Genomic DNA, 25,513 nt, shown 5'->3' with positions numbered 1-25,513 from the left:
GAACCATGGGGATATCTGGGGGGTAAGCATCCAAGGCCAAGGAAACAGCAAGTGCAAAGGCCCTGGGGTCAGTCCACACACAGGGTGTTGCAGAAATCCCAAAGGCCAGTGTGGCTTAAGTAAAGGAGAGGAGCAGGAAAGGAAGACAGAGAAATAACGCAGATAAAATATAGTGAGCCTTCGGTAAATATTAGCTACTATCACCACCCAGCCTGCTCTAGAGCATGCAGAGCCTTTAAGTGCAGGCCCCAGGCAACTGCAGCAGAACGAAGCTTATGCATCTGCCACCTGTCCCGACTCTAGGCACACCCTGAAATCTCTCCCTCCAACCCTACCTGCCACGCCTCTCTTTTCAACCTCCCTCTCATCCATTCTCTCTCCATTTTTTGCAGCTTCCTCCCAACTTCCCCTCCTGCTCAGCCACTGCCAGCCAAGGATGCTGCTTCTTATTTTAAAACATGCTGTGGATCCTCTGGGCTGCCCAGGTGGCGCTAGGGGTAAAGAACCCACCTGCCAAGGTAGGAAACAGAAGAGATGCGGGTTCGATCCCTGGGTTGGGAACATCCCCTGGAGGAGGGTACAGCAACCCACTCCAGTATTCTTGCCTGGTGAACCCCATGGACAAAGGCGCCTGGCGGGCTACAGTCCATGGGGTCGCAAAGAATAGGACACAACAGAGCACAGAGGCACATGGACACTCCAGATGCTGGTCAAGAGATGCTCCATCATCTCATGGCCCAGCTGCTCCACGGGGATGCAACCAGCCTGGCCTTGTCTCAGCTGCCCTGGGTTCTGCCTGCACCAGGCGGTGCCCTGCACGCACTCCTGGCTTCACAGAGACCCTGGGCAGTCTAGATACCAGAAAACGATTGGCCAGAAAACCAAAGATGTGTAAATAGACAAAGGGGAGGAAACGTTGCAAAGTGGTCCACAGAAGAAGGAATTAAAGAGCTGGCACAGGGACTTCCCTGGTCCAGTGGTTTGGCCTCCACACTTCCACTGCGAGGGGTGGGGCATGGGTTTGATCCCTGGTCAGGGAACTGTTAATAAGATCCTGCATGCTGCACAGTGAAGCCAAAAAAGAAAAAAAAAAGAGAGAGCTAGCATATATATGACTTGGACCAGCATTCCCAAAGTGTGGTTCACTGACAGGAGTTATATCCTCCAGTACCCACCCCATCGCCTGCTGGAACAGTTGCCAGATGAAATATAGGATGTTCAGTTAAATACGGATTTCAGATAAACGAACATGTTTTTTATATAAATATGTCCCTGCTGCTGCTGCTGCTAAGTCGCTTCAGTCGTGTCCGACTCTGTGCAACCCCATAGACGGCAGCCCACCAGGCCCTGCCATCTCGGATTCTCCAGGCAAGAACACTGGAGTGGGTTGCCATTTCCTCCTCCAATGCATGAAAGTGAAAAGTGAAAGTGAAGTCACTCAGTCGTGTCCGACTCTTAGCGACCCATGGACTGCAGCCTACCAGGCTCCTCTGTCCATGGGATTTTCCAGGCAAGAGTACTGGAGTGGGTTGCCATTGTCTTCTCTGAAATATGTCCCAATCACTCATTATTTATCTAAGATTCTAATTTAACTGGATGCTCTGTATGTTTGTTTGCTAAATCTGGCAGCCTTAACACCTCATTCCAACAAACGAACAAGTTTGGGAGATGCTTGCTTCCCTGAGAGCTCAGTTGGTGAAGAATCTGCCAGCAATACCGAAGACCTGGGTTCGATCCCTGGATTGGGAAGAGCCCCTGGAGAAGGGAAAGGCTACCCACTCCAGTGTTCTGGCCTAGAAGGATCACAAAGAGTCGTACATGACTGAGCGACTTTCACTTTCTTTTTCACTTAACACCCGAACTGGCTTCTCACGGTAGATTTTCTCAGGGCCACTCATGCTCATGGCTGCAACTCCGAGGGGGTAAGCACTTGGCAGAGAACCCGAGGAGATGAAGGGCTGCCTGGGACATGACAACATAAGGCAACTTCTAGCCTCTTGAGTTCAGGAGCTGGTCTGATTTATCTTTGTCTTCCCCAGACCTGTCACACTTTCTCTTGCCAGCTGAATAAATGCCTCTGGCATTGAGATGACCTTCTGGAAGCAGGTCTGTTCGCCAATCATGGTTTCAAACCTTCCCTTCTCTTAGGCATCCAAAGCCACCCAGGCCCTACTTGGAGCAGATGTCCTAGAAGATGGAACCTCTCAACCTTTTCCACCAAAAGATTCGCCATGTCTCGAACACACTCCTGAGTCATGCTCGTCTCAAAAGATGTCCCCTCCCTCCTCCTTTCTAAAACCAATTGCCTCCAGAGACCTGCACCCTCCTTCCATCAGCAGTTGGCTCCTCTTCCTGCCCTGGACACACAGTGCAGAGGGCACAGAAGGACCAGGGAATGCAGAGGACCCAGTGTTTCAAGTGGGCCTTGCGGGAGGAGGAAGAAGCCTCAATGCTTCCCATCATTTCCAAAGCAAGGCCCACAACTGCCAGCCTGTTTTCTCCCAGGCTACTAGGCACACCCCAGCAGCCTTTTGAGGCCCTTCAGGTCAGGAGTTCTCCCCAAACCACGAAACACGCAGCAGATACTCAGCTTAACCATCTGCTCACTCTTTTCCCCAGAAGAAAAGCTCTCTGACTGCTTAATGTGGCTTTCCTCTTTAGACGTGACATACCATAATTAAATCATCATGGACCAAGAAATCGAATCTTGGTGCAGGGTTTCTAAGCCTCTTTACTGCGCCCATGTCAGGATGGTAAGTATTTTGTCTCAGTGTGTGGTGGGTGGGGGAGAGTTGGGAGAGATACTGTTCATTGTAGGATATCTAGAAGAATCTTTGGCTTCTGCCCACAAGATGCCTTTACCCTCCCCAACCCTGAACTGTGACAACCAAAAATGTATCTGAAAGTCTTAGTTGATCAGTCGTGTCCAACTCTTTGCAACCCCATGGACTGTAGCCCGCCAGGCTCCTCTGTCCATGGGGATTCTCCAGGCAAGAATACTGGACTGAGTAACCTATCCCTTCTCCAGGGAATCTTTCCAACCCAGGTATCGAATCCAGGTCTCCTGCATTGCAGGTGGATTCTTTTTACCATCTGAACCACCAGCAAAGCCCAAAAATGTGTCTCAGTTCAGTTCAGCCGCTCAGTCATATCTGACTCTTTGTGACTGCAACATGCCAGGCTTCCTTGTCCGTCACCAACTCCTGAAGCTTGCTCAAACTCATGTCCATCGAGTCCCTGATGCCATCCAAAATGTGTCAAAAACGTGTCTCACTCAGTTCAGTTCAGTTCAGTCACTCAGTTGTGTCCGACTCTGCAACCCCATAGACTGAAGCACGCCAGGCTTCCCAGTCCATCACCAACTCCCGGAGCTTACTCACACTCTCGTCCATTGAGTTGGTGATGCCATCCAACCATCTCATCCTCTGTCGTCCCTGTCTAGAAATTGCCAAATGTTCCCCGGGGGTGGGGCACAATAATCCCTGGTTGAGAACCACCATCTTACTGTCTGGCAACCAGAGCAGGTGGGAGGGCCCTTTGGTTCTCTTCAGAAGAAGCCCTAGACCAGAGAAATGGGCCACTGCCACACGCAGGCCTTGATTTTCCAGAGCAGGTGTGGGCCAGTTAGATTCCCAGTCGCCCGCACTGGACTTCTAAATGCTCACACACCACATCAACACAAAGACAATGTATTCATTCATTCCTATATATTGGGGCTTCCCTAGTGGCTCAGTGGTAAAGAACTGCCCTGCCAATTCAGGAGATGCAGGTTTGATCCCTGGAGAAGAAAATGGCAACCCACTCCAGTATTCTTGCCTGGGAAATCCTATGGACAGAGGAGCCTGGCAGGCTACAGCCTATGGGGTCGGACTGAGCACACACACACGCATTCCTATACATCAAATAATCTGGGTGCTTCCCAGTCAACCACTGGGAGGCACACTGTGGACACAGAGGCGAGGAACGTCAGGACCCCAGAGGGATCCACCCCACCAGGGCAGACCTGGACAACGCTTGCCCTGGCTCCAGATCCTGGCTCACTCTGAGGACAAAGTCAGCATCCTTGTTTCACAACACTCAAAGGCTCACTAGGTGGTTCCCGGCTGCAGCAGTCCAGCTCGGGCCACTGGAACAAATCCACAGGCTGAATGAAGAGCTCTGGAGGCCGGAAGTCCAAGGTCAGGATGTCCCCAGTCCTCCTTGACTTGCCGACGGGCATCTTCTGTCTGTATCGCACATGACTTTTGCTCAATATGAACTCACCTCCTGACGTCTCCTCTCCCCTGACTGTCTTCAAAGGCCACATCACTTAGCCGCGCCGACCGCTTCTAACTGGAGCACTTCTGCCAGCTGTGCTGCGCGTCTCTCCCCTCCCCCCATCCACTGTGAGCTCACCCTGGGCAGGGATCCACGGGCCCAGAGGCACAGAGGTGCTAACACAAGGCACCCTTGCCCTCAGACGCTTAGCTTCATCCAATATATCAAAAGGGAAATGGTCCCATACAGAGGGAGCCCAGCTCTACATCCTCCAAGTATATGAATAACCGATTGTAATCAGTAAGGGCTTCCCTGGTGGCTCAGGGGTAAAGATCTGCCTGCAACGCAGGAGCCCCAGAAGATGTGGGTTCGATCCCTGGATTGGGAAGATCCCCAGAAGGAAGAAATGGCAACCCACTCCAGTATTCTTGCCTGGAGAATCCCATGGACAGAGGAACCAGTGGGCTATGTTTTATAGGGTTTATTCCCACATCTCACTGGGTAGCAGGTGATGAGATGCCCCACACACAGATACTTGGAGTCCTGGGGATCCTTCCCTCACCCAAGCTGGGATGAAACATGCAAATAACTTAGCACAGGTCTGGTACATGGCAGACACTAAATGGAGCTATTGTTTAATTACAGGACATTTCATTACATCTTTCAGTGGCCAGTCCTAAGTTCTAATAATGCAGCCACCCTACAGCAACCAAGCGTCCTGATCACAGAAGCATGAGAAGTGGGAGTGGAGAGGATCTCAGAGGACTCACGGGTCACTCTTTTCATTTTACAGATAAGAAAACTGGACTGTGGTAAGCCACATCCCAGCACAGCCCAGAAGAGCAGCAGACTCAAGGTGGCCACCAGCGTCTCAGCCACCCTCCTCTCCCATGGCGCACAATCATGCAAAGCCCAAAATAAAGTGATGGATTACTTTGCAAAATGTAAGTTTCCAGGAGGAAAAATTATGTCCTTTATGCACAGCCAAAGGTCTCGTCTATTATTTCCCGAGGTTCTCTTGGTACCTTTAGCAACACTGCAGGCACTTCACAGAGGCAAACCAAACAACAGATGTTCCCCTCTTGCCCTTTCTCTCCTGGTTCCCAGAAGGATGCTTTCTTCTCCTCCACGGGCATGCACAGCCACCTCCCCACTCTGGGTAATGTCCCATGATGTCTACAGAAGGGACAAGCAGATCTTTCAAATGAATGTGGCACATCAGACGGACTTCTGTGCAGCCCAAGCCAGGGGGCTTTAGGCAGACACGATCCCGACCTTCAGCGTCCTCACTGTATAATCCACATGTAGCCTCACTGTAGTTTTCCAAGGAGGAGAAGCATAAAGTCAGACTCCAACCGGTGCAATCAAAAGTTCTGTGAGGCTGTGACTCATGGCCATGCATAGCTGCAACCCCTTCTGGTGGGGGTCTCTCTTAATCCTCCATAATATTCACTCTTTCAGAAACTGCCATCTAAGCCAGGGGCGGGTACTGTGGTTGAGTGTGTGTGTGTATGTTAGAATGGAGATTGTTCATTGCTTTATTGAAAAAAGAAGTAGGCAGAAGGAACAAAGACAGGCTGAAGAAAAGAACGGGGGTGGCAAACCATCCCCAGAAACGATCAGGACGTGAAAAACTGGAAATCCCAGAGGACACACGCAGGCTGGCAGCAGTGACCACCTTTGGGACGCCATGTGATGCTCAAGGATGGACCACACTTTGTCTTAGGCCTTCGTTCTCCTTCTAACATCCTTTCTCAGGTATCCCACGCATGCAGAGTGTGAACTTATTACACCCATAAAAATGGGTCATTTATTCTTAATTGGATGTTTGATGTAAGGACTAAAATGTATTTGTCATTCAGCTGCTTTCCATTAAAACCTCAGGGTGAAATTTCTACGATATTGTAGGAAATGGAATTTTTATATACTTTACTATATGCAAGAGAGAACACAGGGTGCAAAAGACTCTTTGAGAACTATAAGCAGCCCTTCCTGCTTCTTCCCCACCTTAAAATCAAATAAATTTCAATCATCACCCTCTTAGAGCTTAGCACCTAGACTAATGATGCAGAATCAGGTACTACTAACTGATAGCTTTCAGAAAAGGGAGACTGTGAAAATTGCATTCATCGGATCCCAGCAAAGGTGTCTCTTCCTCTCCCCCCAGCACCAGGGAGCATGTGTGCTTAGGAACAAAGCCCCAGGAGTGTCTGCCTTTAATCAACGGCCAGGCTGAAGCCAGAGCGGGTGGAATGGATTCCACCCATTTCTTTCTAAGACCAACATCAAGGTCAAATGGCTTTTTATTTTGCCATTCACCTGGCTCCTGGCTAGGGCAGGAGTACGAATGGACGCTGGCCCCCTCCTCCATTCCCCGGCCTCCACCCCTCACCTGGGGCATCTTCTAAGCACAGATGTGTGGACACCCACTCGTACGTCCCAGCCCCAGCCTTGGTTCCTTCTCGGCTAAAGGGTGTAAACGTGGGCACAGTCAGCTTCGGGAAGACGGGACAGAAGAAGGAGCCTGGGTGGGCCCAGGAAGCGGCTGCTCCCAGGTATCCGGGACATGGTCCGGGGGAGCTCAGCTCTACAGACTTATCTTACTGCCAGGGCTGCGGCCGAGGAAGGCCAGAGTGGGGCCCTCTGAAGTTCAGGGTCCACAGGAGGCAATCCAGCTCTGGAGACGGCACCACCTGGCCCCCTGACTGGCCTGAGGGGGCCATTTCTGAGACCACGTGGTCTCTTGACCAGCCTGTGTGGACATTTCTGGGACCACCTGGCCCCCAACCAGCTCATGGGGTCATCTCCGGCAGTCTCCATCTCTTCCCAGGCCTCATGTTAAACTCTGATGCTCGAGGTGGTCCCACCCCTGCTGTCGTCACTGGAGGATGCACACAGATGGCAGCGGTCAGGTGGGCAGCTTGGAGGCTGGGGCCCGAGATCTGTCCTGTCCTCCCCCATCCCCCACCCCCGGTAATCACTGCATCTGAAAAGTCTTTAAGTCACACTAGCGGAGAATGGGTGTGGGGACGTGATAGGAAATCTGGATAGTCTGAAGTTAATGAGGAATAAAGGAGTCACCCCTGCACAGATTCAACCGCCCATCACTTTCTCTTCTTGCCCATTTACCAATTATCATCCCCAAGCCCGTGTGGGCTTCTGTTGTTCAGTCACTCAGTCGTGTCCAACTCTTTGTGACCCCATGGACTGCAGCATGCCACGCTTCCCTGTCCCTCACCATCTCCCAGAGTTTGCTCTAACTCATGTCCACTGAGTCCGTGATGTCATCCAACCATCTCATCCTCTGTCTTCCCCTTCTCCTCTCGCCTGTGTCCTTTGATAAAAATGCAGGTCACATGGGTGACCAGAACCAGCGCTTTTACGGGAGCCAGGGGCCAGAAATTAGAATCCAAGATTGCACCAGAAAATTCCAAGACCCCACTGTCCCATACAAACCGAGCTCTGGGGGTTGGCTGAAAAGCACCCAGAGTTAAATGCACTATTTCTTCAGAGGCCACCTCTAAACTTCTGCAAAGCAAACACAAAATAACCCATTGTACTCCTGCACCCTAAGTTTTCACCACATAAAACAAAGCCCAGCGCTGAGAGGCCCAGAGGCTGGGGAGGACATAAAGAGCTTCAGCGACAGTCCCCGGGGGTGGGTGCCCTCCTCCAGGCCGGTCCCCAGAGAAGCCGCTGTGAGTGTCCCCAGGGCTCAGCAGTAGGGCTGCTCCCACGCCGCCCCATGGGTGCCGGGCCCTTGGTTACCTGGTTCTTCCGGGGGAGCCTGCACGCTGACCTCAGGTTCTGCAATGACTTCGGGGGGTGGCGGGGGTGGTGCTGGTGGAGCTTTGACGGGGGTCGTGGACTCCGGAGTCTCAAATGCTTCTTCAGAGTCAGAACTCCTGATGGAGAGAGACAGGGAGAAGGACAGGTTAGACAGGGGCCGGGGCTGTATTTGCTCCAAGGGGCCGGTGCTGAGGAGCAGTGCACGGCCTAATGACCCCTCCCGGGACCACCGCAACCAGGCCCTCGGCCCAATTAAATGGTCCAGGGCCAGCCTTGAAGCAGTGTGCTTCCCAGGAGTGAATCTCATTATCACCAGTTTTGGGGCAAAATGACAGAGTCTTTGAACTCAGCTCTACTCGAAATACACATTTCTGACCTCAGTGGTAAATACAACAGTAGAATCCTTTGATCAACTTTGGCAGGTGTTACTTGGCATCAATTCAGTCAAACCGATAGGGAAGCATTCCCAGGGACACTTGGCGATGCTGTGGTTCCAACACATTCAAAGGACCCTCACCCCATGAAGCGGAATCTCTTCCCATGAATTTGGCCTCTTCCTCTCACCCCACCACTCTCTCCCACTGCCATTCCTTCCCCAGCACATCACATAACTTGTTATTATAGATGTATTCACTTTCTAATCATGTTAATTATATTTCTCCTCAACTGAGCTGAAAAGGCCAAGAGGGCAGCCTTTTCTGTTTTGTGTTTTTTTATCACTGCATCCCCGAGTCCAAACCAGGAGGCAGTGAATAAACATCTGTTAAGTCAATGAAGGAAGGCATGAAAGCTGGCAAGTCAGGGGAGGGTGTGTCAGACTAAAGCTCAAAGCACAGCCTGCTGATCCCAACAGCATGAAAATCACCCTTGCTGGTCTGCAGTGATGTCTGCTCTCAAGGAAGATTCTTCACCCAGAGAAAGGAACCAAAACCCCACCCAGAGGAATGCCCGCCATGCCACCCTGTAAAAAGGGGAACAGGCTCACAAAGCTAAAAAAAGCCTTATTCTGGCTCGAGAAAACCAAGGGCAGCCAGCCCTTCTCATCACCCTGCTTCCACTAGGGACTCAATTTCGAGCCAGAAAGGATGAGGCGTCCCCAGATCACTGAGCCAGGCATGTGTCCTCAGGCTGGAGGGCAGCTCCTTAACGGGCTCAGGATGCGGAGGGGTCTGTGGTGCCGGCTTCAGCTCACTTTGAGGATCAGCAGCATCACCCAGGCTCACTCCCATCTCAGGATATTTTAAGTTGACCAAAATGCCATTTATTTATTTGCAACAAGGAAGGTAATTATCAAGACAGTGGATACTTAGGGTTGCTGCTGGCACAAGCAACACAGCAGGCAATTTGGTAGAAGATATATAATCAGAGAGCGATGTATCAGGTACGTGTGGACGCTGAAACGCTCGTAGAGCTGAACATCCACAAGGATCAAAGGACCAGTGTCCTCCGCAGAAGTCAGCATCTTCTAAAGACTGTCTGCCAGCCAGCAGAGAGCACCACGACCAACCAATCCCTCTGCAGTCAGCCAGGACAGGAGAAAAAGAGCCATTTGGTGAGTCTCCTTCAGAAAATCTCCATCGAGATTTTTACAACTTGTGTGTCAGAGACTCACTTTATCGGAGCCAAAGATCCCCTACTCCCATCCTTCCAAGGACTCTGGCTCCTGCAACCAGCCACAGAGCTCTCCAGGGACACAAAGAGATGAAGAGAAACATCAGAGCTGGATTCGACAGAATCCAATGAGCTGAAGCCTGTTTACTATCAAATTTCACAAGACTTAATTTATACAAATGCAACAGGGGCCATACCAACTTTTACAAACACATGTTAATATTAAAAGACTTAGCTTTCGTCTGGGGTCGGAGCGGGGGAGAGATTTAAGATCCATGCCTGGACAACCACAGATCTAGGTAGCTGAACTTCTGCAGAATCTTTTTACTGGCATGAAAAACACAAGAAAGTCATGCAGCCAAGCATCAAAGAGGAACAGTAGTTTAGATCTGCCTGGTGGGCTCTGGGTGTAGACCTGGCCCCCAGCTTTGCACTCATCGGCGGCAATGTTGAAGAGACGCACACAGACAACTTGCCTCTTTCCTGGGTTTCCGTGAAGGACCCGCAGACTGGAATCCCCACTGCCGGTTACCGTCGTCCACATCCACCGGGCCCATTCCACCGGGGGCCATGTCCACCAGGAGGCCAAAGCCATTTCCGCTGAAGAACAGCTTCTGTCCCCAAACTTCCACCCCTAATTCCTTTGCCGATACGTCTGGGTTCTGAATCTCTTTACGATGTCACGAGAAACTTAGCCGCCGCACCACCAGGCAGGGATGTTCTGAGCTTCCCCAGCGCCCAGCAGAGATGCAGAGGGAGCTCTTCCCACGGCTTCTGCATCCCCGGGCTCCAGCGATGTGTGGCTTGAGAGCACAAAGGGCCCCTGATCTTTCCCAGCAGCATAAGCAAGCGACAGGGAGGGCCGGACGCTCATGGATTCAAGCTGCTGAATTCCAATGAGGTCTCCCCAGCTCGCAGCTGCCCAGCGTGCACACCTGCTCAGAGGGGACCACTATTCACCAGGGCCCCGTGTGGGAGGCAGTGTCCAGGGAGGGCAAGGGTACACCAGGCCCCTTGTGAGGCTCCTCGCCTTGTTCACTACGAACCTTTTCTGCATCAAAACACCAGAGGCTACCAGGGACCCCTAGAATGGCGTTCACTTCCAGCACCGCCTGAGTGCCGTTTTCATATTTTCACACCCTCCCCCAGGAGTGGAGAGCAAGTTAATTAGAGGAGGCGGACGGCAGCTTTTTTAATTAGCTCTTTTCTCCCTATTCAGTTTCTCAGAGGGGGCTCAGAAACATTCCCAAGAGTGGGGATTTCTACAGTCCACCCACAAAGAGCCTGGACATAAACATAAAGCAGCATTCCAGAGTCCCAATGCATGAAAGCAGCTTTCCTTGGCTGTGCAATTATTTTTTTCCTACAAGAAGAACTGAAAGTACGGGAAATTATTCTGCGAAGGCACCACACGTTTTTAAAATGAAAATGCAAGTAAGTTAATTTGCCAAGAAGCTGTGTCAGAAAGAGAAATGTGCCATTACAGTCTGCTAAAATGACTCTAAATTACAGAGAAATGTATTTACCAGGATATGCAAATGCTAAGTTCTCCATAAGTAAATATGTAAATGAATGCAAATACAATAAGGTATATGCATTTCCAGAGTGTAAAGGTGTACCTCTTAATGGCTGGGCATGAAATATAATGACTTTAATTCCCAGCATAAAGAGCATTCTAATAGCTATCGTATGTTGAACTTTTTTATTACATATCAAGCACTGGACTAGGCCATTTGCACATTTCTCTATAAGCTACAAAAATATCCTGCTACTGGAGAGCAGGCCCATTTTGCAGATGACACAGCTATGGCTTAGAGAGGCACACTGCTTAGCCCAAGGCCACCTCGTTAGTAAACTAGGGAAGTGCAGGGCTCAAATCTAGAACTGTCTGCCTCTAAAATCTGTGCTGTCTTACTACTACGTCAGTGGCTTCTAAACCTTTCCAGCAACAAAACTATTTTTCTAAATGCATCTTATGTGAATTTCCTATGCACAGAGAAAAGTAGTATTTCACTCACTTTATAAGGTCACTGTATGATGTATTCTTATAAAGTCTATAGCCTTTCCTTTCCCTTCTCCAGGGGATCTTTCCAACTCCAGGATCAAACCCAGGTCTCCCCCATTGCAGGCAGATTCTTTACCAGTTGAGCCACCAGGGAAGCACAAGAATACTGGAGTGGGTACCCTATCCCTTCTCCAGCAGATCTTCCTGAACCAGGAATCAAACCGGAGTCTCCTGCATAGCAGGCGGATTCTTTACCAGCTGAGCTACCAGGGAAGCCCATCATTGAGAACCATTAAGCTATTTTTACGAACTTAAACAATCTGACCCTGGGGGTTGAGGATGCCTAATGCAGCACTGGGTCTGTTGATTTCTCTCCTGGTTGCACATTATTGAGAAGTCCTGATGAGTAACCACGAACAGCACCTGTTCTGAACAGCTTGTCCTGTGATCATGGGACATTCTTTAATAAGGCAGTCAGGACAGGAGAACTACCTAACTGGGCAAAACCAAATTAATCTATCAATCAGCACAAGGCCATATGCTGGTGGCAGGCGATACACACAGCGTGTGTGTACAGAGAAGGGAAGATGGAAACGCATAACTACGGGCGTAGAGACTGTGCTGCCTGCTGACACCCGAGTCTGCCAGGCTCCCCAGGGTGCTTGTAAAGTTTAAAAATATTTCCTCAAATATTTTTCTCAGATTTTGGAAAGTCTTTATAGGACCTAAAGCCCCACCGAGCACACTTTGGAAACCTCCTCCACACAACGAGGAACCCAGACCCTTCATAGATGGCACCTTGCATCAAAAGAGTATTTTATCTTTGGGGTTTTTTTGGGGGGGAGGGAGTTGCCTTTATTAACTTTTACTTTGTGTTGGGGTACAGCTGGTTAACAATGTTGTGACAGTTTCGGGTGAACAGTGACGGGACTCCACCGTACACATACATGTATCCATTCTCCCCCAAACTTCCCTCCCATCCAGACAAAAGAGTATTTTATGGCAGCTCTCCCCAAAGCAAGACAGTTAGCCAGCAACATGCAGAACCCTGAGGCCTATCAACCTATATTTTTGGTTTGGTTTAAACACATTATGTTTTATTTCTGTAAACGACAATAGTGAAGGGGTATAAGATCAACATTCACATAATAATAATGTAACATAATATAATATAGACATGAGAAGCTAGTATAATACAATCCTGGGCTTCCCTGGTGGCTCAGATGGTAAAGAATCTGCCTGCAATGCAGAAGACCCAGGTTCGATCCCTGGGTTGGGAAGATCCTCGAAGGGAATGGCATACACATGCATACATACAAACACAAATATATGTGTGAATATATGTATCTACAAATAAAATATTGGAACCTTTTAATAAAGAAGAACTATAAATGCCATCTTCCAGCATATCATTAAATGGCTTGTTGTTCACACTCTGTCGTACCCAATTCTTTGCAATCCCATGGACTGCAGCACACCAGGCTTCCCTGTCCTTCACCATCTCCCAGAGTTTGCTCAAACTCACACCCATTGAGTCGATGATGCCATCCAATTATCCTCTGTTGTCCCCTTCTCCTCCTGCCCTCAATCTTTCACATTTTGCTTAAGCTTTACTACAGATCATTAAAGGGTTCGGAAGAATAAATTTCAGAGAACATAAAATCTTTCACCTTCAAAGCGGGAAGAAAATTTAGAGACTATTTCCTACTTCAGTACACTTATCATATCTTTTTATGCAGGTGAGGAAACTTAGGCCTGGAGAGCTGAAGTGCTTCCCAAGGCCTATTCCTGGCAGGTCTTCCATGGAACTGGGCTTGCCTGCATGAAACTGCTGCCAAGTAAGAGCTTTAGTTCTAAATATAACTAATATAATTAATATAATATAATTAATGCCCTCCTATTCCAGAAATCTAAAATTACTTATACTTACAGTGATTATCAAAATGCAGTTTGAGCTTAAGGATGGCTACAGGAAAAGGGGAGCTCCACATGTGGATCAACTCCTCACATGCAGAGCAGCTCCTCAGAACTCCAGTTTGCACTTCTCACTATGAGAGCAATCCGGGCGCTGTAAGTTCTTGCCACCGCCCACCAAGAGGGAAAGGACACAGTGCAGACACTTGAGAGGTGGGGGGGTCTTCCCAGGATACGAGCCCCAGCCTCTGAGCTCCAGGGGAGACCACCTGAGCAAGAAGTGTGAACGCTCCTTCTGGTGGTCCTCCCCCTTGAAGACAAACGCAGAGTGTGGGCCCAAAGCCCAGCCAGGGAGAAGGGCTCACGTCCTCCAGGCCGGAAGACCATCCGCCGTCCCAGCGACAGAGGGAGACCTTCCAGGAAGGAACTCGGGCTCTCGGCGCATCAGACCACTTCATTCATCTCTGCACCTCGTGTAAGAATCTGATGCATTTGTGAGTGAGCAGATATCTTAGAAACTGCTGTGCCCTAAATTCTATTCATCAGAATATTCCGCTGTGTCAAGAAACTCTGTCTCTGCCCCAATGTGCATGCACGAGCATGTGCGCGCACACACACACACACACACACACACACACACACACTCTTCCCTCCTGCTTAAAACAACTTGGCCACACTGGTCCTTTTTTTCAGGCTGACAGAAAAGTGTCTTTCATTTTAATTTCCCCATCCTGGATATAGAAACAGGATTTTGCTCAGCAACATGACTCCTCAATAAATCAGTAAAGGGAGACTGTGATTTCAACACAGTCAAAGGCTGAGGTGCTTCTTGGTCCGTCAGGTGACCGAGGAGCCATAGTCAGGTGCTGTCTCCTGTGAACATAGCTCCCAGGCATCCTAGCCAGGCAGCTAGGATCTTCCAGCCTGACACTCGAGGGAAAGTCCCACTGATGCTGACACCCGCATCCTAAGACTCCCAGTACCTAGCGTGTGTCGGGTTATAAGGCAGATGCATTTTCAGATTCAAGCAGCTTTCACTTGGTGGTTACGAAGAGATGTCAGCAGGGTTCCCAGGGGTATCAACACACTGGCTGCAAAGGAAAATGCAATCACAAAGGGGAAGAGTATCCTCAGAGACAGAGGAGTCCCGCAGACCTGGTGATGGCCAGTTGTGAACTGACTAAAGTAAGAAACAGGAAGCAACTAGATAACTCAAGCAACAGTGGAATTTATTAAAAGGCTATGGTGGCTGAGGAGTCAGATTTGAAGAGACAGGACTAAGCATCCAATTGGCCCACCTTGGGTCGTATGTTCATCATTTAGCTAGAAGAAGGTGTGAGTGCTGAGTGCTCGGTCACTAAGTTGTGTCTGACTCTTGCTACCCCATGGACTGTAGCCTGCCACCCTCCTCCATCCGTGGGATTATCCAGGCAAGAATACTGGAGTGGGTTGCCATTTCCTCCTCCTGGGGATCTTCATGACCCAGGGATCAAACTCGAATCTCCTGCATCTCCTGCACTAGTAGGCAGATTCTTTACCACTTAGCCACCTGGGTAAGCCCAGAAAGGGTGAGGAACCCTAATAAATAAGCAACCCATAACACTCCCTGGAGAAGGAAATGGGAACCCATTCCAGTATTCTTGCCTGGAGAATCCCACGGACAGAGGAGTCTGGTGGGCTACAGTCCATGGGGTTGCAGAAGAGTCAGACGTGACTTAGCACGATCCAGACTCGATGCAATGGGGGAGACAGACTGTCCCCCAAAGAAATCAGAAGTTGGAATGACTGGAACGCTGTCCACAAGCTCTCACTACACTATAACCACGTCACTTGCTGCAACTGTGTCAGCTTAGACAAGTCCCTTGACCTTCCAGGCCCTTGGATTGTTGCCCAGTAAGTGGGAATAAAAACAGTGAGGATACTGCTCTCCACCTTATTACTGCAGCTCGGATTCTTTTCTTTAATCTTTATTTATTTATTTGGCTGCACCGTGTCTTAGTTGTGGCACGTGGGATCGAGCTCTCTGACCGGGAATCAAACCTGGGCTGGGAGCTCTGATCCTCAGCCTCTGGACCAGCAGGGACGTCCCTGCAGCTCCGGCTCTGCCCTTGGCATCCAAGCATTAGAAATTCTGGGAAAAGTGATTTGCTAGCTAGTTAAGACTCCCATGTGGTCAGAGCTCCTGAGTTAGGCATGAAAGAGAATCTGGAGGCCACACACAGTGTGGGAGGGCTGTCCTGCCAGGTGGTCCGTGGACACGAGTGTATCCAGGAGAACGTGGACCCTGTCAGAGCTGCGCCGAGCTGGACTTCACCCTTCCCTTGAGGTGCACACAACCCACTTCGCCAGGGACGGGGAGAAGGCTTGGTGTGGCACTGTGCACACGTGGCTGTGTACACAGGCGCCCAATGAACCCCACTACCCCTCCCACACATACACACACAGCACAAGCTGTGAAACTGACTTAACTGCAATGACACCAAGTACTTAGCAAAGGGGAAGGGACTCTCAGTGGCCTCAGGCCCCACTGCAGGTAGTAAAGAATCAGCACTGAATGGGCTCTGGGCTCTTGACGCCACAGATTTGTAACTGGATCGTGTTGTGCCTTCCTGGAGAAAGGCCAGACTGACTCAAGTCTTAGGAAAAATAGAGGGAGAAGGGACTCAGGCAGCCCTTTTATGTTCTTGCTTTCATACACTGATAGCCCTGAAATCCCATCTTTGTAGCCTAACTCGTTGCTTGAGTAACCTAAATTGGCATCTGTAAACTCAAATTCTCAAAAAAAAAAAATCTAACTGGAAATAAGACGTTCATGGTGATGGAAGTCGCTCAGTCATGTCTGACTCTTTGTGACCCTGTGGACTGTAGCCCGCCAGGCTCCTCTGTCCGTGGAATTCTCCAGGCAAGAATACTGGAGTGGGTTGCCATTCCCTTCTCCAAAGACATTTATGGATGCTAGTGGAAAAAAAAAAAAAGACTGTAAAAGACACAAGGAGGCGATTCTGACGGGCTGTCATTTAAAAGTCCTTCTCTTCTCTCCAGCGAGAACTATAGAACACCCTACCTAGTGAGAAGCCTCTCAACATGCAGGCAGTATCTTCAGCTGGCCAAGAGACAGCTAGCTTCCAAGAAAATACAAAAATGTCTCTGCTCAACCAAGTCATATGACCCAGAGCTTGCACTAAAGCTCCTGAACTCAGAGAAACCTCTTCTGGTCTTGTTCAACAATATACTTAGCTTTCTTTCATATACTATTCCAACAGGTTGGTGTTATGGACTGAATGTGTGTCTCTCCAAATTCACATTGAAACCTCATCCTCGAGGTGACAGTATTAGGAGGTGGGGTCCTTAGGAGGTGATCGGGACATGAAGGTGGAGCCCTTGGGAACAGGATTAGTGCCCTTATAAAAGACCCCAGAGAGCTCCCAGCCCCTTCTGCCATGTGAGGATTCAGTGAGAAGACATCCAGACACCAAATCTGTCCATGCCTTGAGTGTGGACTTTCCAGCTCCAGAACTGTAACATTTGCTGCTTAAGCCCATGAGCCTATGGTAATTTTTACAGCAGCCCAAACAAAGACAATTCGATAATCTGGTTTCTGAAATCAAAACAAATTAGAAGACAAAGGGTGGTGTTAAAAACAGGCAGATAAACAACATCTATAAAGAATAAGAGAAAAAAAGAGACAGAAAAACGACAGGAGAGGACGTAAAAACTCAAAAAGAGCAGTCAAGTCTGGTCAAAACTAGGACTTCCGCCAGTACCTGGCAAGTATTAATAACAGACCCTCCCTCAGAACCACATGCTGTTTACATGTACAGTCCGGAAAACTGCAAGCTAAATAATAAGTAGAAGAAGACAGCAGATTAAGGAATGTACATACAGTATGAGCTTATTTGGGATACAATAATTATATATCAACATAAACAAATACACATAAACACATATGTATATTTAATACCTATCTACCGATCCATCAGGGCTTCCCTGGTGGCTCAGATGGTAAAGAGTCTGCCTGCAATGCAGAAGACCCGGGTTCAATCCCTGGGCCGAGAAGATCCCCTGGAGAAGGAAATGGCAAACCACTCCAGTACTCTTGCCTGGAAAATCCCATTGACGGAGGAGCCTGGCAAGCTACAGCCCATGGGGTCCCAAAGAGTCAGACAAGACTGAGCAACTTCACTTACTACATACCTATGCAGAGACAAATATATACACGTACAGGCAACATGTACACAGGAGTTGTGGGTTGGGAAGATCCCTGGGAGAAGTGAAAGGCTACCCCACTCCAGTATTCTGGCCTGGAGAATTCCACGGACTGTACAGTCCATGGGGTCGCAAAGAGTTGGACAAGACTGAGCCACTTTCAAGGCTAGGCAACATATATGTGTTATGATCGTAATCAGAAGAAAATGTTTAAACAGGAGGACACGTTTGGCTGGGTATAGGGGAAGATGCAGGTCTGAACAGGGTGGAGCCCAACCCAGCTGCTGGGAACACCTGGGATCTTTCCAGATCTGTTTGGCTTGTTCTCCCAGATTTCATTCTGGTCCAGGACACAAGGAACAGAACACAGCTGGGGTCTGATTAGCTGGATTATGTCCAGGTGACACTGGTAAAAGGGAAGGCGCCAACAAGGAGCCTGGAGAAAGCAGACGGGCAGCCAAGATGCAGCACCACGCCCAGCCCACCCCCACTGCACAGTTCAGGGTGGACACGCCCACCTGGGGGCAAGGCCCCTGGGGGCTCCACCCTCAGGGTGCCATGGGGCCACAGTCCATGTGCTCTCACAGCCTGCAAGAAGCACCCATCCTTCCACCCTCACCTTCCACACTCAACAAGCATTCTTCTGGTAACAAGGTGGTCTTCCAGGCAGGTACCTGGGTCCCAGGATGCGGATGTCCCCGCCAGGGACTCCGAGGCCCAGGCTGCTCATCTCAGCCGATACTGTGCAATTAGCACCTCGGAATATCCTTATCCACCCTCTCATGTGATCCTCACAATAGGGCAGGCCTGTGGATTTCACTCCATGACAATTTCAGCAGGACCTGTCAGATGCTGGGCACCTGGGCAGCTGAGTCAGATCAGCTTCCTGCTCTCAAGAAGCACGCTTCTTCTTCCCACTCTCAAGGCTCAGTGACTTGTCAAAGGCTCGAGCCAAGACTGGAGCACGTCCTCCATCTCTCACCCTAACCAGGAGCCATCCTCACATCCGAGGGGCTCCTGGACGGCGACAGGCTGTGCTCCTCACCTGCAGTTCAGCCCCTGGTACATTCGGATGCCATCGGTTTCCCTGAGCATCGTCCCTTCCAAGGTGACAGATGAAACGGAGTTTCTGCATCTGGATCCATACAGGCCACTGGGGCAGCCAGCCGGGCCAGCCTGGGCCTCCCGCCCCGGCCCACCCTCTCCCTTTGCTTTCGTTTGTTGTTTAGTTGCTAAGTCATGCCCGACTCTTTTACAATCCCATGTTCTGTCCGTAGGATTTTTCAAGCAAGAAGACTGGGATGGGCTGCCATTTCCTTCTTCACCCCCTCCTTTTGGCCAAACCTTAATCCCCTCCCTCATTCAAGCAGTGGGTGTCTAAGCTTAAGGTTCTGGGAACCTACACGGAGTGAGAGGGGAGGTCACGGGCCACCCAGACCTCTGGGGTCAGGAAAGTGGCCTCTGCCGGGGAGCAGAACAGTGACCCTGAGTGAGGCATGTGGAGACCCTGAGGTTCTGACAGCTGAGCACGTGCCTCCAGAAGTGGTTTGGGTTTTGCTGTATTTCTTTTATCTGAACAAATATGTTCCGCTTTCTGCTAAGCAGAAAGATGCATTCTGCGGAAAACCTCTTCCCCAGCTCTGCGAAATGAATAACTTGTGGTCCTCTGTGGGTCTCGATGAGCCTCAGTCATGATGCTGCGCATAGAAACAGATGCACAAACCTCGACTCAGCATGGAGTGGCCAGAACACTTAGGTAAAAAGTCCGATGTTTTAAAAGCTTTAAAAGCTCCCTTTTTACCACGGACTGCAAACAGTGCTTCTGTACAATAGAGAGGAGGACTTCAATCCTCTGTCCCTTTCTTTCCCATCTCTTTACACGATAAAAAGGAGAAAGAACAGCTTGTAAACAGCATGCCAGTTGCAGAGAATAAGTATTGTTCAACGCCTTGAAAATGTGCTTTTCCCTTGAGGCACTGCCTGTCTCAGTTTATTGTCACGCCCTTTTCGCTCATACATAATGCAGCGACATCAATCCAGTCTTTGACCCACTTATTAAAAATTCTGAACTGATGAAATCTAAATGAAAGCACTTTCTTCGTGTATAACATATGAACTTATTATTCTTATCATTTCGTAAATACACACAACAGAACACGCACTGAATATAAAAAATGAGATCAACAGATTTGGTTCCAAAATTCCTGCTCTGCCACCTGTTAAACACTCAGGACAGTTTCCACAACATCTCCGGGGCCTCAGTCTCCTCGTCTATGCAGTGTGGTTAGTAGCGGGTAATAGGTGGTGGTAATAGCCACCAGCCACATGGGGTGGTTTTGGGAAGTGAGTTTACACCTGGAAAGTGCCACGCACAAGGCCAGGAAGTTAGAACACATTTACCCTCGCCAGTCCTCAAAGTGTTAAAATTCTACAACCAAGATCATTATATCCATCACCTAAACATAATTCAGAGAATTAGAATAAGTTAGAGAAACACTAAGCGTAGTGTTCTTTCTTTAAAGCCCCCTGTAGTCAGGGAACAGCTGTACCAGTGATTTCTGAGTTTACAGAGTCATGAGAAAAGAGTGTGATTTTCTTGCTCTTCCCACACACCTAACACCAACCCCCGCCCCCAGACCAGCACTGCTAAAATGGCTGTGGGCGAGGAATTGTAAAATGAAGCAAGAAACTCCCCTCGAATATTTACTGAATTAATTCATTAGTTCATAGCCACTGGGAGAGGAAGTGCAATCAACAAAACAGAGGATGTGCTGACACTGGTTTGTTTCAGGCTCTGGGCTGCACTTGGAGCTTCTCTCTCTCTCTCGTTCCCTAGAAGGAAGGCTTCTTAGAGACAGACATGAAGGAGGAAGAAGCCAGACCCCACAGAGCTGGGGAAAGAAGGTTCTGGACAGAGGGAACCACAAGATGAAGTGCCCAGAGGTGAGGAGTTTGCCAAGTGCAAGGAATGGGGCTAAGGCCCCAGATCTTGAGGGCACAGTGGGTGGGTGGGAGGAGAAGCCTGCCTTGAAGAGCTGGACACGGGTCGGGGTTCTACTCAGGGCAAGAGCTCACCTTGACTCGTGTTTTTATGTTTGTTTAAGTTTTTTTGTTGTTGATGTAGATCATTCTTGAAGGCTTCCCTCGTGGTTCAGAAAGTAAAGAATCCGCCTGCAATGCAGTAGACCTGGGTTTGATCCCTGGATCAGGAAGATCCTCTGGATTAGGAAATAGCAATCCACTCCAGTATTTCTGCCTGGAGAATCCCCATGGACACAGGAGGCTGGCAGGCTACAGTTCATGGGGTCGCAAAGAGTCCGATACGACTAAGCGTCTAACACATTTCTACTTTCACTTTCATTCTTAAAGTCTTTATTGAATCTGTTATGTTTTGGGCCCCGAGGCATGTGGGATCTTAGCTCTCAGATTAAGGATGGAACTCGAATCCCCTTCATTGGAGGGCGAAGTCCCAATCACTGGACAGCCAAGGAAGTCCCCGATTTATATTTCTAAAAGGTCATTCTGAAGAAACTCACTGACTAAGAGAAGGAACATATGGTTGTCAGTGTGGGAGGGGATAGTTAGGAAGCTTGGGATGGACGTGTCCACACTTCTATATTTAAAATGGATAACCAACAAGGACCTACTTCACCGCACGTGGACTTACTCAGCGTTCTGTGGCAGGGAGGGGAGTTTGGGGGAGAATGGATACGTGTATCTGAATGGCCCAGTCCCTTCCCTGTTCACCTGAAATTATCACAGCATTGTTAAATAGGCTATGTCAGCTGCTCAGTCATGTCCAACTCTTGTGACCTCATGGACTGTAGCCCGCCTGGCTCCTCTGTCCATGGAATTCTCCAGTCAAGAATACTGGAGTGGGCAGCCATTCCCTTCTCCTGGGGATCTTCTGGACCTAGGGATCAAACCCGAGTCTCCTGCATTGCAGGCAGATTCTTTACCACCACGCCCACCTGGGAAGCTGCAATACAAAATAAAAAGGTTTAAAAAAAAAGGTCATGTGGTTGTTCAGAGAACAGCAGCAGCGGCAGAAGTAGGGTGGGAGGAGGGGGAGATGATCAGATCATCAAAGAGATAGTAGAATCCAGAGAAGAAGGGGCTCAGGCCAGCAGATGAGCAAGGACCATGGTCATGAGCAGTAGGCAGAGCTTCCCAGATGCCCGTGGGAAGTTCAGAGCTGGCTGTCAGGAATGGAGCAGAGAATGCTTTCAAAAACTTCTGGTTAAACCTGTCTTTTTAATTGCACCATAACTGATACAAGGAAAGAGTTTTTCTCGACTTTGAGAGACTCTGAATCATTTTTTACACCAGTTGATATAATAACAAAAATAGCAGAGTCATATAACTAGTTTAAATATGACAAGGCTGGTAAGTAACCTCAGATTTCAATTATGTATAACAAAGCTCCAACGAACAACACAATCTCCCTCATCAAACAGGCAAACTGTCTCAGAGTTAAGGAATTTGTGACAATAAGCCAACTGGGTTAAAATAGACTCTCAGGGCTAGCCTTCTTGCCACAAAACACTCAATTTCATGATAAAAGGACCAGAACATGGCACAAATCCGACCACAGTCACCGGTTATTTCTTTTCATCTTGCCTTCAAGCCCAATCACTTACAAGCATGCTCCAGCCTCCTCCCTCTCTTATTTTTAGGGCATGAGGTTAAAGGCCAGCTTTGTGCTTTGTTTTCCAAATCTCTTGCATCAAAGGCTCAAAGTTCTCCATTATCTCAAGGTTCCTGCTATGTAAAAGTCCTGTGCTTCTGGTTTCAGCTCAAAATCTTAATGTAAGATGCATAAATAACTAGGGGCTTATCTCTTCTTTGTCTCAGGATATGTGGATGGATGAGGCCACAGGACACATGAGTGGATTAGGTTAGAAGAAAAGGAAAGAATCGGGAAATTTCCTTCAAGCCTTGCCTCACAAAACTGGGGGAGCATGAATGGAGAAAATGATACATTTTGCCCCAAATTAGCTCTGACTCTAGACATTTCCACACCCGCACTTCCTTCAAAAACCAGAAGGGTCTCATTTGCTTGGCTCAGTTGATGAGGATCAGCAGGACCACTGAGAGACTGGTCAGCTGAGTTCACACTCCTGGATGAAAACCAACCAACCGAATCCTCATTCCACAGCCGCTAGCCTCGAGTAAACAGAAATCTTACAACAAAGACCACAGGGACGGAAAAAGAGCATCTCGGCCAAAGAATGAAAAGTACTCAGATGTGGAAAAATAATCAGACACTTCCTAAGCACCATTTCAAGACGGAGGCCCCACAAACCCTCAATTTCCCCCTTAGACACTATTTTCACCTTAGGCCTTGGAAATCAGGAAAGCAAGTCCTGAATATTCACTGGAAGGACTGATGCTGAAGCTCCAATACTTTGGTCAACTGACTCATTAGAAAAGACCCTGATGCTGGGAAAGATTGAAGGTGGAAGGAGAAGGGGATGACAGAAGATGAGATGGTTGGATGGCATCATCGACTCGATGGACATGAGTTTGAGTAAACTCCGGGAGTTGGTGATGGACAGGGAAGCCTGGCGTGCTGCAGTCCATGGGGTCACAAAGAGTCAGACACAGCTGAGCGACTGAACTGACTGAGGCCTTGGAAGCAATGCCTCAGAATGAGCCAAAAGGAGGGTGAGAAGGGGTGGGTATTTGTCACTCAGAACAAGGACTCCATGGGCACAAACGCTTGCCTCTGAGCCCGTAAGAGATGCTTGTCTAAGGGATGTCCAGAGGTCCACTCATCCATCTTTTTTTTCTGATGTGACTCATCTTAAAGTCTTTATTGAATCTGTTACAATACTGTTTCTGTTCTGTGTTTTGGCATTTTGGTGATGAGGCACGTGGGATCTGAGCTCCCCGACCAGGGATGGAACCCACAGCCCCTACTGGAGGGTAGAGTCCTAAACACTGGACCGCCAGGGAAATCCCTCACCCATCTTATCATGGAGTATCCAGTGCTCTCCACCTTATATTCTCCAGGTCCCAGACAAGAGAAGAAGATGACTCACTTCCTAACACACGGACACACTGTCAACGAGATACGTAGAGATCTCCCAAAGACACGGAACGCTGCTCTGTCACGTCCCCAGCCCTGCTGAAGGCTGAGGTCTTCAGCCTGGCGTCTCGGAAGCCCACGTGCTCGGCTGGGGTGTGTGGCATCGGCCTCCCCAGCAGGTGTGGGCTTGCTGCAGCACTTTGGCCCCCAGTTCCTCACGTGCAGCCATCACTCTGTCACGTGGGTCTCTTCTATCTTACAACCGGACTGCTCCTATTTCATAGACTTTCATCCCCAGGTTCCTTTTCTTACCAATAAAAGGTTACGTCTGGGTGTGGGGGAGCTATTCCCCAGGGCCCCTGATATTTGGGCAATCCATACCATCTCCAGGAAAGCGATACCCACTTACTCCTACATCTCTGGCCCAGTCCACCCACCACCGCAGGCATTTAAGCCTCGAGGTTTAGAAGGGGTGGTCACATTTGGAGAGGTGGGAGAAAGCCAACATCCAGGAAATAACAAATATCATGTCAGGTCACAGTACGTTGCTGTTGTTCAGTCACTCAGTGATGTCTGGCTCTTTGCGACTGTAGCAAAGTCAACCCCATAGACTGTAGCATTCCAGGTTTTCCTGTCCTTCACCATCTCCCAGAGTTTGCTCAAACTCATGTCCATTGAGTCGATGATGCCACCCAGCCATCTCATCCTGTCACAGTATATATTAATACTTTGAGCACAGGTTGGGAAATATAACATGTAAACCCAAGAGAGTAGGCAAAGAGAAGTAAAGAGCAGTATTAAGGATCCCCCTCCCCGGCAGGCTGGCTCTGAGATTTAGCATCTTCTTTTCCACTTCACAAGCACTAAGGGGTTTTCCTGTTGTTATAAACCATTCAGACAAGTGATATTAATGTAGGGTACTAGTGGTAAAGAACCCGTCTTTATGTTCCCTCCAATGCAGGAGACATAAGAGACGGGTTTGATCCTTGGGTCGGGAAGATCCTCTGGAGGAGAGCATGGCAACCCACTCCAGTATTCTTGCCTGGAGACTTCAATGGACAGAGGAGCCTGGCGGGCTACAGTCCATAGGTTTGCAAAGAGTCAGACACGACTGAAGTGACTAACGATGCACACACGTGCTACCCAAGATGCTGGCATTTCAGGGCTTTCTTCAGCAGACTTCAAAGGAACTATGAAAGTGAAGAGAAAGTCGCTCAGCCGTGTTCGCCTCTTTGTGACCCCATGGACTATACAGTCCGTGGAATTCTCCAGGCCAGAATACTGGAGTGGGTAGCCTTTCCCTTCTCCGATCTTCCCAACCCAGGGATCAAACCCAGGTCTTCTGCATTGCAGGCAGATTCTTTACCAGCTGAGCCACAAGGGAAGCCCCAAAGGAACTACGTTATATTCAAACCCACAAAAAGACAGGAACAGTTCATATCATTTCTTCACATATATTCCCTTTCTTAGGTGCAGAATCCTTCTGCAACAAGGAAAGGATGGGGTGTAACCCCATTTCATGGATGTCGTAACCGAGCTGGCAATGCTTTGCGTCCAGGAAGCGGGCACAGTTCTGCATTGCACGCAGCGGTCCACTGTTTTTTCAGGTGGTATGTGTTACCTTTGATGTATTTGTTACCCTGACCTCAGACAGTCCTCAGAGCTCAGGGGCAGGGCCAGGCGATACGGAGAGACTCACA

At 49.1% G+C, this 25,513-nt stretch overlaps 1 protein-coding gene and 1 long non-coding RNA gene across 51 annotated transcripts in view; one reads left to right on the top strand and one right to left on the bottom strand.

Moving 5' to 3' along the window:
- The window catches only part of TACC2 (transforming acidic coiled-coil containing protein 2), a 234,989-nt gene that overhangs the window by 39,744 nt on the left and 169,732 nt on the right, over positions 1-25,513 (bottom strand). For all 50 annotated transcript variants that reach the window (XM_086377942.1, XM_086377954.1, XM_086377967.1 and 47 more), the window contains one exon: positions 8,026-8,162. In XM_086377942.1, the coding sequence (XP_086234068.1) occupies positions 8,026-8,162 (137 nt within the window). The remainder of the gene's footprint in view (positions 1-8,025; positions 8,163-25,513) is intronic.
- On the top strand, positions 20,556-23,615 carry LOC147344459 (uncharacterized). Its single transcript, XR_015155428.1, has 2 exons — positions 20,556-20,725; positions 22,637-23,615. It is a non-coding gene; the product is annotated as an uncharacterized LOC147344459 (long non-coding RNA).

This window comes from Bos grunniens, chromosome 26, assembly GCF_055505025.1.
Source record: "Bos grunniens cultivar Pamir isolate PY7600 chromosome 26, Bosgru_T2T1.0, whole genome shotgun sequence".
In the NCBI taxonomy this organism is placed as follows: domain Eukaryota; kingdom Metazoa; phylum Chordata; class Mammalia; order Artiodactyla; family Bovidae; genus Bos; species Bos grunniens.
The sequence above is the reverse complement of the archived record's forward strand: the minus strand, read 5'-3'. Positions and strand labels throughout refer to the sequence as shown.